The sequence below is a fragment of the Macadamia integrifolia genome, chromosome 10 (assembly GCF_013358625.1).
Source record: "Macadamia integrifolia cultivar HAES 741 chromosome 10, SCU_Mint_v3, whole genome shotgun sequence".
In the NCBI taxonomy this organism is placed as follows: domain Eukaryota; kingdom Viridiplantae; phylum Streptophyta; class Magnoliopsida; order Proteales; family Proteaceae; genus Macadamia; species Macadamia integrifolia.
This window is the reverse complement of record NC_056566.1, coordinates 26,855,014-26,871,136: the sequence shown is the minus strand read 5'-3', so window position 1 is coordinate 26,871,136 and position 16,123 is coordinate 26,855,014. Positions and strand designations below refer to the sequence as shown.

Here is a 16,123-nt window from a genome sequence, read left to right as displayed (position 1 = left end):
TTGGAGTAGAGAGATTATTTTCTGGTTTGAATTTTTGAGCTTCCGCTGAAGAGAACATAAAGAAGTAGAGATGCAAGACATTGGCAGCCGCCATTAGCTGTTAGAAAGTGCAACTTAAGAAACGATCGATCTCATATTCTCATTGATCAAGGATCTGCATAAGCAAGTACTACTCCCCGGCAAGCACTTGGGAAAGCATTCTAACAACCTACCTTGGTCCTTGGCTAGTGGTTGTACAAAATTCCCAAGTAAGCGATCTGTGTGAACTCCTTACGGTTGAATATGGATGCTCCGATTGGAAGCCATTCTCGCGATACCAGCCGTCGATGTTTCTTTACCGTTTGTCTCTTCACATTTAAGTCGATAATAACACAATTCAAATCTCAAAACACTGAAGCTCTTGCGCTCCTCTACCGTCCATAACGCTCTCCAAATCTCCTGTCCTAAATTAGCTCCGCCCTCTGCCCTCTGCCCTCCGCCCGCTGCCCTCCGCCATCCACCCTAGCCGCAGCCCCGCAACTTACCGGAAATCGCTACCTGAAAGCCCTCAAATGGCGGAGAGAGGGTCCTCATTGCCCTAACTTGAAGATCGTGGAAACGGTTTTCAATTTCTTATTGGGTGAAGAAGGTGAGGCCCTTAAGTCCGAATCTAGATCATCCACTGCAGCTAATGTTTTTCTTTCCTTCTTTTCCTTTTGCAAGTAGTCGCTATTTAACTATACAAAATCATTTCTGTGTTATTTTATTCTGATTCTTATTCTGTGAAAGTAGAGTAATAGTTGCTGAGAGGAAGGAGCAATCATAAACACCCAATAGATCTTATGTATAAGCCCTAAGCCCTATTGACCAACCTACAAGATGAAAGAATAATGGTGTTACAGTGAATGTTATCAAGCAACGGTTCCTCCAAAGAGATGCCGCCGCTGCCGCTGTGTTCAATGAAGCCCTAGGGCTTCCGAATGTGATGGTTCCCTGATTTGGACGGTTGAGATCTTTGTTAGTTAATTCGCGTTTAAAACGCGTTTAAAACGCCGTCCCGTTTTTTGCTGTTTTAAACGCTGTTTGCCGAATTTTCATAGAAAATCGGTAAAAAAGGGGAACGGGGCTATTTTGAAGTTTTAAACGCATTTTAAACACGTATCTGTTTTTTTGATAGTAAAAAAATGGATATTAAAAATGGATACGCATTTAAAACTTCAAATGAATATTATCTATCTTTGTTTTGATTGTTATCTAGGTATTTAGAGAATTATTATGCGAATTTATATCTATATATTGCCTTTTTTTTGACATTGTATTATTTAAATATAAACGTTTAAAAAGTATTATTTGTTTTTTTATTTTTTTTCCCGTTTTTACCGTATTTTTGTCTGTCCCATTCACGTTTTGATCCGTTTAAAACATGTCCATACCGAACAATGTTTTTTTGCCCGTTTTCGATTCTGGATCTCACTCTATATCTGAGGGTCCCAGTGTGTTGTCCCTGTTAACGTAAGGGCTGGATCTCGCCCGATATTTGGGCCTTTTGGCACAAATCTTTTGTCTCCAGGAACTGTTGGGTTTTGAGTTCGAGTGGGCCCATGGGCCAGAGACCAAGTCTCCTTTTTGTTTATTTATTTATTTTTGTGACGAGGAGAAATATAATTAATTAATGAATAGGAAAAAAATTACAGCCAAGGATACACCTTTCCTATCACATCATCTAGAATCAAAACGTTCAGGGTTGTCGGAAGGTCACCTGGGAGAAGATCAATCTCCTGAGGGGCACAAAGAAAACTTGCCAAGAAATCGGCACAAGCCCCTTCTTGGTGGCAAGGAGCTCCATATAGAGAATATTGTTACACTCTATAGCACCTGCTAAGGCAAAGAGGGGAAATCCACTAGCATCATGAGCCAAAACTCCATAATCATCCATTCCATTTCTAATAGAATCACTGTAATTCACAGCGGCCCAAGAAGAGGGAGGGCAAGGCTATGAAAAGAGTTTTATCTTCAGAGGAGAAAAATTTAATTTAATTTTCCATCTATGGAAAAAATCCTTGTGGAGGGAGGAATTAGTAGTGCTACTTTGAAGATGGGAAAATCAACCCTGGGTATCAGAAATAATATGGTGGAGTAATCCATCCAAATCAGTCTCTTGTTTCCCAAAGACCCTACTATTCCTTTTAGACCAAATCCGATACACTGTGGCCTGAAAACAAAAATGCCGAACAAAGGAAATCATAGAACTCCCTTTGCAATGCTAACACAACCACTCCACCTCATCGTTCCAAGAGGATAAATTATTCTGTTTGAAGCCACACATGTCCTCTGCGCCACAACACAGAAGTATAAGAACAGTTAAAAAAAAGGTGATCAAGATCCTCAATTGCTTGCAAAGAATGCATGTGGAGTCAACAGATACACTTGAAGATGCAATTCTATCCTTGGTAGAAAGTCGACGCTGAATGGCCAACCAGGTGATGAAAGAGAAGTGGGGTTGAGCACATCCAAACCAGACCAAAAAGTGCCAACCAACCATATCGTGTCGAGGTCAGACCACTTCCCAAGCCGACTTGAGCGTGAACTGGCCTGAAGGAGTGGAAGTCCAGATGATGTTGTCATGTGACATGAAGCCTGGTGGCGGTGACCTCTGACCACCTCCTACAAATAGTAGAATCAATAGTGTTAGAATCCCACTCACCACTATCCAATAACAAAACTCCGAACAAAGGAAATCATAGAACTCCCTTTGCAATGCTAACACAACCACTCCACCTCATCGTTCTAAGAGGATAAATTATTCCATTTGAAGCCACACATGTCTAAGATTCTGCACCATAACACAGAAGTATAAGAACAGTTGAAAAAAAGGTCATTAAGATCCTCAATTGAATCCTTGCAGAGAATGCATGTGGAGTCAATAGATACACCCCAAGATGCAATTTTATCCTTGGTAGAAAGTCGACGCTGAATGGCCAACCATGTGATGAAAGAGAAGCGGGGTTGAGCACATCCAAACCAGATCAAAAAGTGCCAACTAACCATATCGTGCCGAGGTCGGACCACTTCCCAAGCCGACTTGAGCGTGAACTGGCCTAAAGGAGTGGGAGTCTAGACGATGTTGTCCTGCGATAACCTGGGATGAAGCCTGATGGTGGTGTACCTCTGACCACCTCCTACAAATAGTAGAATCAGTAGTGTTAGAATCCCACTCACCACTATCCAATAACAACTCAGCCACCTTATCGGTATCGCGTCACCGCCCCAATGCTTCCACAATCAAGGTGCTACTAGTGTAAAGAGGGCCATCAGGGAGCCATAGATCATACCATAGAAGAGTATCACTCCCATTAGAAATCAAGCTCCTAGCACATTTCATAGCATAATCACGAGATAGGAGAATAGCCTTAAACGTGCTGGAGCAGTGAGTGGGAGTTGGCAGAGATCAAATAGTGAGAGATCTCAACCACCTACTCTACACAAACTGATTCCAACAAATTGTAGATTTTGAGGCTATACTCCAAACATGTCTCATGAGCGCAACCATGTTCCAATCGGCAAGACGACGTAGACCCAATCCCCCTTCTCTTTTGGGCGTACACACTGAGCTCCAGGCCACCTTATAGGACCTTGTTTTAGCATTGCTCCACCAAAGGAACTTAGCCATCATTTGCTCCAATTGGTGAAGAGTGGTTTGAGGAATACAAAACATGTTGAGCCAATAAGCAAATAATGCCCATAATCACAGATTTAATGAGGGTCAAACAACAGCATAAGAGAGGGCTTTTGCTTTCTAGGATGACAATCGAGATTCAACCTTTGTAATCAAGCCAATAAACTCATGAGACCGCAGAGACCGAGAACGAAGAGGAACCCACAAATATTTAATTGGAACATGCCTAGGCTCAATTCCTGTAATACTGCAAATCTGAGCTTGAGAAATATCAGAACAATTTGTGAAAAAAATATTCGATTTTCCCTTGTTTATGGAAAGACCGGATATCAAAGAAAATCTACCAAAAATTTGGTACATGCAAGTAGCATTTGCTTCAGAGGCTTTCCCAAAAACAAACACATCAGCAAAACACAAAGAGGTGATCTAAGATTTCTCACAGAATTGGTGGTATTTAAATGTACCCCCTCGAGCTGCCATTGTAAGAGAATCATAAAAATTCTGTAATACAATATTAAATAAGAAAGGGGACAGAGGGCATCCCTGCCTCAATCCCCTGTTGGCAGAGAATCTGGAAGACTGAGCACCATTGAGGAAAACCATTTATCCAGGCTGAGTAATGCACTACACGATCCAGTTTATAAAAAGTAGGAGGAAACTCTAAACGAAGGAGAGTAAACAAGTAACTCCATTGCACTGAGTCGTAAGCCTTACGAAGATCCAATTTAGCAGTAAAGCGATGCATCCCCTTATGACGATGATAATCATGCAGGATCTCTTGACATAGAATCACATTATCATAAATCTAATGCCCTTCTATGAAAGCAGATTGATTCAAGCCCACCAATTTATGCAAGACTAATTTGATCCTATTAGTAATTAGCTTAGCAATAAATCGGTAAATTAAAGAACTAACAGCAATGGGTCTAAAATCATTGAAAGAGTTTTGGGTATCACCCTTAGGAATTAGAGTCAATCTGGAGAGTTTTACCTGCTTTGGAAGTCTTGGGTTTCGAAAAAAATCAAGGATGGCCTTGCAAACATCTAGATCGGTAATGTCCCAAGTGCACTTGTAGAAGTAAGCACCAAAACCATCAGTGCCTAGCGAGCTATCATTATCCATAGCAAAAACAACGTTTTTGACATCTTCCATCGTAAAATCCACCCAAGATAAAGATCTATCGATAGGGAGCTCAAAGGAGTCACAAACAATTTGGGGAGAGCTTATGTAAGCGTCAGCAAAATACTTTGCAGCTTCCTCTTGAATTGCATCATCATCAGAAATCCAATCCCTAGTAGAAGATTGGATCGAAGAGATCTTATTTCGGGCTCTTCTAGTCATCAATGAGCGATGAGAAAATTCAATATTACCATCCCCATCCTGCAGGAATCTTATGCGAGCTTTTTGATAGAGCTCGGATTCACGAGCATTCATCAAGCGTTGAAGATGTTGAACTGCAACCTGCTCACGAGAACCCAATCCCTCATCAATTAAACCAGAACCAAGCATGGTTTGTAAGGTCTAAACCTCCTTAGTTGTCTCTGCAATTTTTTTATCCGGGGGATGGAACACTCTCCTACTCCAATATTTAAGAACGCCCTTTAGAGCTTTGAGGTTGGAGAGGATAATGAACATGGGGTTTCCATCTACTGGCTGACTCCACACACCTCGAACTAAGGGAAGGAACTCATCATGATCAATCTAGTGATTGTAAAAATAGAATTTCCGACCACGCCTTTTAGGAGTGCTCCCCATCGTCACAACCATCGGAGAGTGGTCAGAAACATCGTGATTATGAAAATGCGCATGGGAATTAGGAAAAGCGTCCATCCAATTCTGATCCATCAAAACATGATCAATTTTACACTCAATCCGATCGGACCCAAAAACTTTGTTACACCAGGTGAAGAGATTCCCAGTCCACTTAAGGTCACTAAGACTAGAATCAGATAAGCAATCCGCTAACGGTTGGGTAACCCATAAAGTAATTGGTCTACCACCTTGTTTTTCCCCTGGCCAAGGACAATCCAAGGATGTGACAAAGAGGAGCTCAACTAACGAAGATCATGCCATAAAGCTTCCTTGTTTGGAGCAAAATTCTCTCCATACACCATCAAAACATGAAAGACCTGTTGATTACATTTCAAAGTCACCAGAGCATGGATAATTTGAAATGAAATATTGATCGACTGAAGCATAACCTGATCTTCATCCCAAAGCAACCAAATCCTTGCTGCACCAGATGTCGAATGGTTGGAGATAAGTCTCCACTTAGCATTAAAGAGCCTCGAAACTAAATCAATATTACCTGGCTTTACCCTAGTCTCAATAAGACCAAAAATACCAAATTGATTGTTTAATGCCCACTCCATTACATCTCTACGCTTACCAAGGTCATTGAGACCCCTGGAATTCCACGCCCGATATTAATCATTTAGAAGGGGTATAGTTGGGTTTTTGCAATGGGTAACCCCGATCCGGACTAATATCCTGAGCCCGACCATTTTTCTCCACCTCCACATGGGCTATGACACACCCATGATTCAAATCATAAAGACAAGACAATCTGTTGCCAATACTAATTGCACGAGGAGAAATTGATGGAGGACGGTTTTGGCCCAAAAACATAGCCTACCAACGCTGCCTCCCATCGGTTTTTCTCCTCATTCAGATCTTCATTACTGCAACAAGCGAGCTTCTTATCGTCGATGGTCTTTGGTGCAATGAAAGGAAGAGCATCATCTCCCAAGAACATCCTATTGCCTGGGAATAAACCAGCCCATGAATGTCCATTACCATTTCCATGGGTTCCTGAACCTTCGACCAGCTCAAAGGCCACCGGAGGAGGGCCACTGGCGACCATGCGGAAAACCTTCATCAATATCACGATAGCAGTTGCCCACGAAAATCGGAGCTCACAAAACCCCGATTTCGGCTTCGCAACTTCATTCTCATGTCTCCTTTTTTGCTTCATTTTTCTTTGGAGTAAAGATTTTTGGGACTCATAGTTTAGGATCTTTGGTGTCGGCCCACGTTTGGGCCCACAGATCCGGCTCGAGTCTTATCTTTTTTAGATACTAATAAGGATTCATAATTTTAGGAGGGCTAGTCCAATATTGGGGACGACTTCTCCCATGGTTTCTTCACAGTAAAATTATTTAAAAAATTGAATTCTATTTCCGAAACTAAAATTATTTAAAATTTTGAATTCTATTACACATCTAATTTACCTTAGATGTTGTTTAATGTAGGCTAATGTATTCAGATTTTCAGTGGATGTTAATTTAATATAATCATAGTCAATATCTACCAAAAAGAAATATAATCAAAGTTGATACACTTTAGCAGATTCTACTTATATTTTAGTTTATACGCGAAATAGCATTAATTTCACATTAAGATATGATTATAATATATAGCAACGTTCACATGTCAGTACATATAGTGTACTTGTTATATATTATTAGCTATTGATTAGGGTAATCAATATAGTTTCATTCATGCAAAATTATTCACTTGTGTGTAACATTTCTTGAATATTTTTATTTAACTTAGTAAAAACAGTAGTCATTCCATACATGTTTTATTTTTCTTGTAATGGTATAATCAATTAGATATATATCTTCTCAGTGGTGTTATTTAACAATTTGATATGCAATCAGTTCTACCAAACATATAATCCATCTTGTAAGTTGTGTTTTTCTTATTTCAATCCTTATGTTTGATTAAATCTGGCATCATAGTTATCCCTCTCCGATATCATCTATAAGTTTTTGGACTAAGTTTGATTGGTGTCTTGTGCTATTAGTATTATACTTCCACCCCTGATTTACAAAGTTGAAAATACCTCTTCTACATGTAATTTGACTACTATAACCTCAGCTCTATTTATTGGTATGAATAAGATACGACTTATTTGAATTCAATTGAATGAACAATTCTATATACATAAAAAGAAATCTTTTTTTACATGTATTCTATATAGCTCCTTCTTGTGTTAATTGTCAATTTTTTATCATTGAGATTTATAGGCAATTTTTTACCTTTATTTTTCCCCTTTCAAACAAATCAAAATGATTGAAGTTTTTCTATTTGGAATCGTGTTAGATCTACTTCTTATTATTTTGATTGGATTATTTTTGACGATGGATTGTGGAGAAGATATTCTTTAGCACTACTTATATTTTTTTTGAAGAGGAGGAGGGAGGATACTATTTCGTCCATCTATAAATACAAACACTACAACCCATGGAAAATTATTATTCAATTTTACTTCCATACATAACTAACAAATATTAAATTAAATCAAATGAAGGGGAAAGGGGTTAACCTAAGGATGACTGTACAGTAACCAGTAATTTTTCTATTATGCCTAGTTTGTGAAACACAACCTCTCTTTTTCACTTTCCTTTTTCCCATTGAAGTAAACTTCCTCTCAATCTCATTCATTATGGAGAGCTAGACAATTTAATTTCAGCTATAGAGAACTGGAGAAACCTTTAGAATGGATTATGTAATATAAGAGAAACTAACCAATGAAAGAAAGAAGAAAGGAGGAGAAGAGGAAGAAGAAGAAGAAGAGCCAAAACCCAAATAAAATAACATTATTACAAGTACAATTATTATCGTTGATCAAGCAATCAAGCCACATAGTATACAGAACTTGGGAGTCAAATATCTCCTGGGATGGCAACAACATATATTTTCTGTTCAAGCTTGAAAGCCCTGAGAAATGGATTTTGTTTTTACAACCTTTGTTGTGTTGTTCATTTTTTTTTTCCTCACTCCAGATGAGTCCATACAATAAGGCTTCAAATTTGACTATGTGTGATTCCAAGACCCTAAGAACATAATAGTTCTAATGGGATCTTCAGTAGCCCTTCGTCTCTCAATTCCTTGAGAAATTGAGACAAGCTTTCCCTCCTGAGATACATTACTTGCCAGAGAAAAAATGGCAGCATCATAAGCATTCTTCAGTTTCTCTCCCAGTGTCTTCTCAGCCTCATGAACCGCAGAACTGTCACCTGGGAAGATCTGTGGCTTCATCTTCTCTTCCAACCTAAGAACTTCGGAATTAGAGAGAGAGAGAGAGAGAGAGAGAGAGAGAGAGAGGGGGGGGATATTGGAAGGAAATAAGGGCTTTGTGTATTTTCTTTTATAGAGAAAGCTTACAAACAGATAGGGTATCAATGTTGTGGTAATGGGCACCAACTCATCAGCTTTAATGGCTTTGGTGGAGGATGCAATTATGCAAGGTCCCCACCTCCCATCCCCAAAGCTAAATTATATAGTATCAATCAGTCTTTTCATTCCAAGTGGAATATTTTGTATTCTTCGATATGCCCATATCAAATTCGAACTTTTTTTTTGTGAGATACGATTCCAGACATTATAAAGGAAATTCGATTATGAGATGAGAAGTGTTGATAAGAAAGAGAGAATAATATCTACATCTACTGTGTTATGGAAATGAGATTCGCATCAACACACTTAACCCACATGGTTTTAGTAATTGGTATCAGATCAGCCGATCAATATGGGTCTCGATAGAGATCGATCCTATATCGATGGGTATCATATTCAGATCAGTATTGTATTGGGATCTTGGTATTGAATACTAAATCCATGCCCACATGTGGGTTAATTGGGAACTTAGAAAAATTGGGTTCCTCCTACTTGTTGATAACCAGCCGTTTGAAGCTATATAAGATATAGTCAAAATACAGAATTCTCAGGTTTTTTTATCGGTTTTAGTCAGTCTTATCAATCGGTCCAACCGGTTTGGTCTTTTAACGATTTTTTCAATCAAACCTTTTTTTTTTTTTGGTAGAAAATCAAAACCAAAACTAAATTAATAGAAAGTTCGATCACTCAATTTTGATTCGATCAGTTTCACTCAGTTCAATTTTTCTGGTCTCATTTTTTTCACCACTTATTTTTTCCATTATTATATTTTGTTATCTTTAGTTGTAGAAATTATATCACTAAAGGACAGAGATGCTAGATTCACCATAATTTAGAATCAATTCTTTAGAATAGATTCTCAATGCATAAATGAATTGGGAAAAAATTTCCTTCCTCAACAGTTTCTCTTCACCGATCATTATAATCTCATTCTCTAGTCGCATGGTCACATGACTAACACCCTCTGTTGACACGAAGGCTCAAAATACCCTTTCAAAATAAGGAAAAAATATTGCTACTCCGCTAGTGTGTAGTTTCTCTCTAACATTTTCTTTTATTTTTTACTTTTGAAAATGTAGACCCCATTAGATAATACCTTTTTTTAAAGCACTTTTTTAGTGTGTCATGCAAATTCCTCCTCACATTGGCACCATGGGAATCCTCTTCCTCAAAGTAATTATGAAAAGTATTTTGAAAAAAAAAAAATACAAATCATTTCGTACACTACAAAAAAAAGCTACCCATGTTCAGCATAGTCTCTTTTTTTTTTTGAAACATGCTCAGCATAGGCAAGAGGCCCCTATCTTGCATAGCCCACATAAGAAGACCACCTTGGGGGGCTTAAATAACTACAGTTTACCAAGTGGCAAAATAAGGCTTTGCCATATGAAAACTATTGTAGAGCTATAGAGTGCATGACAATGGTTAGAATCATAGATGTGCATAGACATTTGGGGATGCATGGGAATACTTGGGGGTACTTGTGGGTATTTGATTGAATTAGGTTTTAAAATTTGATAGGTGATTTATCTAAATCATGTTCTCTTTAAAGGTAGGGATAGTCATGTCATCTACTAGCAACACAATGAGGTTGAGCCACGTGCGAAAACTGCTTAGAAGTAAATTAATTTTCCATGGAGAAAAAACACCTATTGCAGCCCTTTTTCTTTCTTTTCTTACTTTCCCTTTCTTCTTTTTTACCTTTCTCTCTTTCATACAACCTCATTCTTTTGTTTATATCTTTTTTTGTGTGTATTATACTACTTTTTCCATATTTTTGGAGTTTTTTGGATTTTTTAATGATTTATTTATTGATAAAATTTAATTAAAAATTATTACTTTTTTTGGTAAGTGGGAATTAATTTATGATACCACTAATAAGAGAAAAACTCATTTGAATATCATAACCTTGATAATTGATATGCATATCAAGGCAGCTCATCTCATTATGCCACATGAAATGATGGTGTGACATTTTGATTATTGAATAGTTAATGCATTCTTTATATTAGTCTTTCAAAATTTAGACTATAACTCAATCAAATACTCTTTTATGTATGTCCATGCACGTATAAGATATATATTCTGATCATTACTGTGCAATTTTCTAGAGTTTTCTTTACAAATCTTTGTTTTGTCACTTGGCAAAATCTATTTGTGTTGAAACAACATGTGAATAAGAGATCTTGGAATCAACTTATCCACAAAATTTAGTCTCATCAAATCTAACACAACAAATAATCGAATTGCCCTCATAAGCTTATCAATATGAATCTTTCGATGAATCTAAAACTTTAATAATTAAAAAAAAAAATGCATTAAATGATTTGACCATATTAGATTATTGGTTGACTGGCTTAATTGGGCTCTTGTAAGGACTCATAATTATTGGTTGTTTTTTCTTGTACTTTTCAAATAAGTAATAGTATTGCCGATAACTGGCATGGAAGGCCCTATCGATTTCGTGTAAGAAAATGGTCATATTATATTTCTTGATTTAGGAACTTCTTGCTCAGAGGCCCTAAGTTGTACAGAGTCTTTTTCTTCTTATCAGTAAAAAATAAATAAAAATTAAATAAAAATTAAAAGGTATTATTCATGACTCTAAACAATCAAGTGTCCCTTATCACACATTTATCCCCCAAAAAAGTGTCTTCTACTACACATGCATGCATGAGAGCATTTAGAAGCTTAATCAAGGTTGAAAGTTGAGTAGGTTCATGTTGGTCAGGTGGATTAGTACAAAATTGTCAGAAGATTTTTGGATTTTCTCAGTTACCATACTTGACAAATCTTGATCAAATCAAATTTATCTCTAACTAAACACCATGCACCATAGTTAGAGCTGCATCTCTCTTTTTTTTCCTTTATTCTTTTTAGTGGATTTTGTGAAGGTAGCCTTTGCAAAAACAGCTTATTGGGTGATTAGCCTATAAAAGGTGCATGGATACATATATTGTTGCGTCAGAAAACTGATCAACCATTGATGTTTCTGTCCTGTACAAGGAGATCAAGTTAAGAAAGTCCCAGAACGTACACCAAGGAAGACTCTCCGACATTCTACACATATATAGATGAGAGTATAAAAAAAAATTGGAGGAATATAGTTTCCCATGCTACTAACAAGTATGGGGAAAAATTTGCACATCATGCTAATAGTTGTCTCGAAAAAGATATCAAAGAAAATTACGTGATTACCCATTGTTGGGTTTGTCTTTACAAAAATAACCACCTTATGTTTGGTTCAACTGATTTACACAAAATAAGTTTTTGCAGAATAGTGTTTTCCTATACATCATCCTTTGTATACCTACGATTTGGATGAATACACTTTTGCAATCGGTTATAATTTTTTCGATTTGTGTTAGTTCTCTTCTTCAATCGACTCAAAATTATCCGATTTTCAGCAAATATTCTCCTCGAAGGGGAGTCGTCTTGTTTCTCATGCCCCTTCTTCTCTCTTCCTCCTGCAACACCACCTGTCCCTTCCTCTTTTACTTCTTCTTGCAGCACCACCCACCTCCACCCCGTGCTGCAACCCAACACACCCCACCCCACCCCACCCCACCCCACCCCACCCCAGGACAGGAACCTCCACTTGCCACTTCGTTTTCTTCTTCTTATTCTTCCTTCAACACACCCCACCCCACCCTTTGCAATGAACGTTTTTGTTCTCTTTCTTTGATGGATGAGGCAATGGGGCAGCGGTGAGGCCGACGTAGGCAGAGGCTTATGGCAGTTGAGGCGATGAGGGCGAACGGTGCGACAGGTGAGGCGAGATGGCTCGCGGTTGGGGGTTGACACCTCGATAAAGGTCGACGCTTGCAACGGTCAATTGAAGGATGCTGAGATGCGATGTGTGAGGCAATATGGGGATCTCTGTTTATCTTTGTTCAGTTGCTTTAGTTTCCCTTTGCTCTTTTTTTACTAGGTTTTTGTGTAGTTGGGGTTACTGATCCTTTGGATTTACATTGGTGTTAGTGATCCTCGTGCCTTCAAACGATTCTTGGGGTTTAGGGTGGGTTTTCGCCCAGAGAGAGAGAGAGAGAGAGAGAGAGAGACTTCTTCCTCTTGGTAACTCAATATTTTTGGATTTGCAGCAGGAAGATGGATTCCATGGCCTCTATAATGAACAAAGAGGTAATCTCTGGGCTCATTAGAGCTGACGAGATAGTCAAGGACAAGTCGGATATTCTTGACGGTGGGTTTAGTGTAGGAGATATCCGTGATAATCAAGATGGTGATGTCACCACTAGTAAGCATACCACAAAAGGCGTAGGACAAACACTATTCTGGGTATATTTGTAATACGAAAACTTATTTTGTGTAAATCGGTTGAACCAAACATAATGTGGTTATTTATGTAAAGGCAAATTCAATAGTGGGTAATCACGTAATTTTCCCAAGATATTATTCACATGGGGTCCATATTTTTAGAATAGATAAATTTACACGTGCTCGCATATGAATTTTTTATTCAATATCTTTGCTCTTAAAAAAAGAATAAAATATCACTTTATGAGAGTGTAGAAAATGTAGTAGATATAGAAAATCCTCTCCCTAAAAAAATTTACATAAGAAAGACATTACACATTGATGATGAAGCATATTTTTTTCCCAAAACTAAATTTGGGAAGAGGATTCGGCACGCCACCCACTTGTTATAAGTTAGCACATGTGAGAATGAGAAATGTATGGGTATAGATCATTTCCAAAGAGGGTAGAGAGACAAACATAAGTCTAGGCACCTCAGCACCATGTATAGACATTTCACTTGAATTTGAAGCCGAAATTTGAGATATGAGTTACTTAGATAATTTCCTTGATATAAACCTTTGAAATTGTTATATCACCTTCCTCTAGCGTGTATTGTCATATATACACCTAGAAATTTTCATCCCTTATGCGACATGGGTGGGTGACCAGTGCTAGGTCTTCATTGAGGTGTCAATCAATTGGTTTGATTTGATTTGATTTTAGGATAAACCATTAACATAATTTAGATTCGATCAATTACGGTTTTTGACCTAATTCGATTTGATCTTTTATTGGGTTAACTTAATGGGATCTTCTAATCCATTATCAGATTGTTTTCGGTTTATATAGAATTTATATCGGTTTTTGGTTTCTGTAGGTTCGATCCAATTCGGTTTTCTATCGGTTTATAAAAAAACCCAAATCAAAACCAAACCGAGAAAAAGTTGGTTCGTTTCAGTCGGCTGAACCGGTTCCAAAATTAGAATTCACAAGTTCGCTACTCTTTCTTGCCTTGGCCTGATTCAAAATTGGAGGCCTCATCATTTGTCAACGGAAACTGCAAAGTAACCAAAACAAATTTGGATTCATCTTCTTCTTCATAGGGGTTTCACCATTTTTATGATTTACCAGCAAACGGCTTCCCAGAGAGGTGCTAGTAAAGTTGCAGTCTTGCAGGATTTGGAGAAGCTCTATAGCTAACATGGATTCAATAAAAGCGACGAAGCTCACTTACTTCGATGATATGTGGAAACTTCAATCAAAGGCTTCTCTTATCTCCTGCATTCAGGTCAGCACTTTCTCTTCTTCTTCTTCTTGTTCAATGAAATAGGGTAGCATTCCTACGCTTAACAAGATGATGTGATAGTGTTTGATTTCCAATGTTGCAGGGTGAGGATGGTCGGCGTGCTCTGATCCTGGATTCTACCATTTTCCATCCTCAAGGTGGTGGTCAGCCATCAGACACCGGTTTCATAACCCTTGCTGCTTCCGATTCCAAGTTCATTGTCCAAGATACTCGATTGAAAGATGGATTAGTGAGTCATGTTTCTCATTTCTCTCTTCTTTCTGATTCAATTGGTTTTCTTCCCATCCCCATCTCCCTTCCCCCTTTTTTCAGTTGGGCATTTATGGGTTGAATTTTTTTTCTTTACTAGGTTTTCCATTATGGGTATTTTGAGAACGCCGGTGAGGATGGGGACCCTGAATTGCGTGAAGGGCAAGAGGTTTGTTTATACGTGGATGAAGCTCGACGCAATCTCAATTCCAGGTATCGATTTGCTTAACTGAAATTGTACGCAGCAATCAATTTTTGTATCCCTACCATTAATTTGACTTGGTTTATATTTTACACCAATGGGCTTGTGACTTGACTGAGGACTCGAGATAACCTTGCCTTAGATAACCCCATACAACTTGTGCTTACACAGGAACGTTTATTACCAGTCCTTACAAACTTCCCTTTTCAATTGCAAGTTATTTTGATGGAACAAAAGTTGAAAGTCCATTCCCATAAGTTCATGTTCAACACATGCAAATGAATAACTTGTTGAGAGTACCTTTAATCACATACAAATGGATAGATTGTTGAGAAATCTCAATAATTCGTTAATTAATACACTATCCATTTCTTTATCTATTTATGAATTCCAGGCTGGTTTACTGTTTTCTTTTACCCATTTCCTTTTTATTGCATCTGTATAATTTTCCTTTGGCTACTTATGAATACTTGGCTGGTTTTCTGTTATCTTTTATCTATTCTCTAGGTTTTGCTGGTCATCTTGTAGTTTTATAAAGCTTCTTAGTTTGCACCTCTTTGTGGAATTACTGAGAGCTTGGACTCTAATCATATTTTTAAGTCTTGTTACTTGATTAGTGTTTTCCTGGCTTGAAAATAATTACGGAGTATTTTTGACAAACGGACTTAAATTGTGAGACATGTTGTGACTTTGATATGTAGGTCTGATCCTTGCTATTGTCTTAAGCACTTGCCTTGTACTTTTGTGTTAAATATATTTACTTATTCTATTTATACAGGTTGCATTCAGCTGGACACTTGTTGGATATCTGCGTGCAAAATGTTGGTTGGGTTCATTTACGACCAGGCAAAGCCAATCATTTCCCTGATGGGTATTATATCTTTCTATATTTGTATTTCTTTTTCTTGAGGAATATGTGGCAAGTGCTATATTAGATCAGTAGGGAAAGGAAAGTTTTGTTGCATCACCTCTTCTTTCTATTTGTAGATCTAATTATATCAGACAAATATTTTATTTCAGAAGTTATACTGTTTCTATAGTCTCTCTAGGAGGACACCAAAATATTTACGAGGACCCACCATACAATATATATCTGGCAGTGCTACTGTAGTGGCCTGTCTACCAAAGGTTTTACTGGTGCCTTTAGATCTGTCATGTGGTAGCTTAGTTTCCACTCAAGAAAGGTCAGCACAAGCCTCCTTTTCTCATGTGGTGAGTTCAGCCCCATAGGAGTTTGCTTACAAGGCACCCTCCACCCCCCCCCCCCCC

At 37.9% G+C, this 16,123-nt stretch overlaps 1 protein-coding gene across 1 annotated transcript in view; it reads left to right on the top strand.

Annotated features, from left to right (window-relative positions):
• Positions 1-500: 500 nt before the first annotated feature.
• The window catches only part of LOC122092341 (alanine--tRNA ligase), an 18,447-nt gene continuing 2,824 nt past the window's right edge, over positions 501-16,123 (top strand). Inside the window, exons 1-5 of the mRNA XM_042662656.1 lie at positions 501-628; positions 13,975-14,385; positions 14,486-14,632; positions 14,753-14,865; positions 15,633-15,725. Of these exons, the coding sequence (XP_042518590.1) occupies positions 14,299-14,385; positions 14,486-14,632; positions 14,753-14,865; positions 15,633-15,725 (440 nt within the window). The 5' untranslated portion in view covers positions 501-628; positions 13,975-14,298. The remainder of the gene's footprint in view (positions 629-13,974; positions 14,386-14,485; positions 14,633-14,752; positions 14,866-15,632; positions 15,726-16,123) is intronic.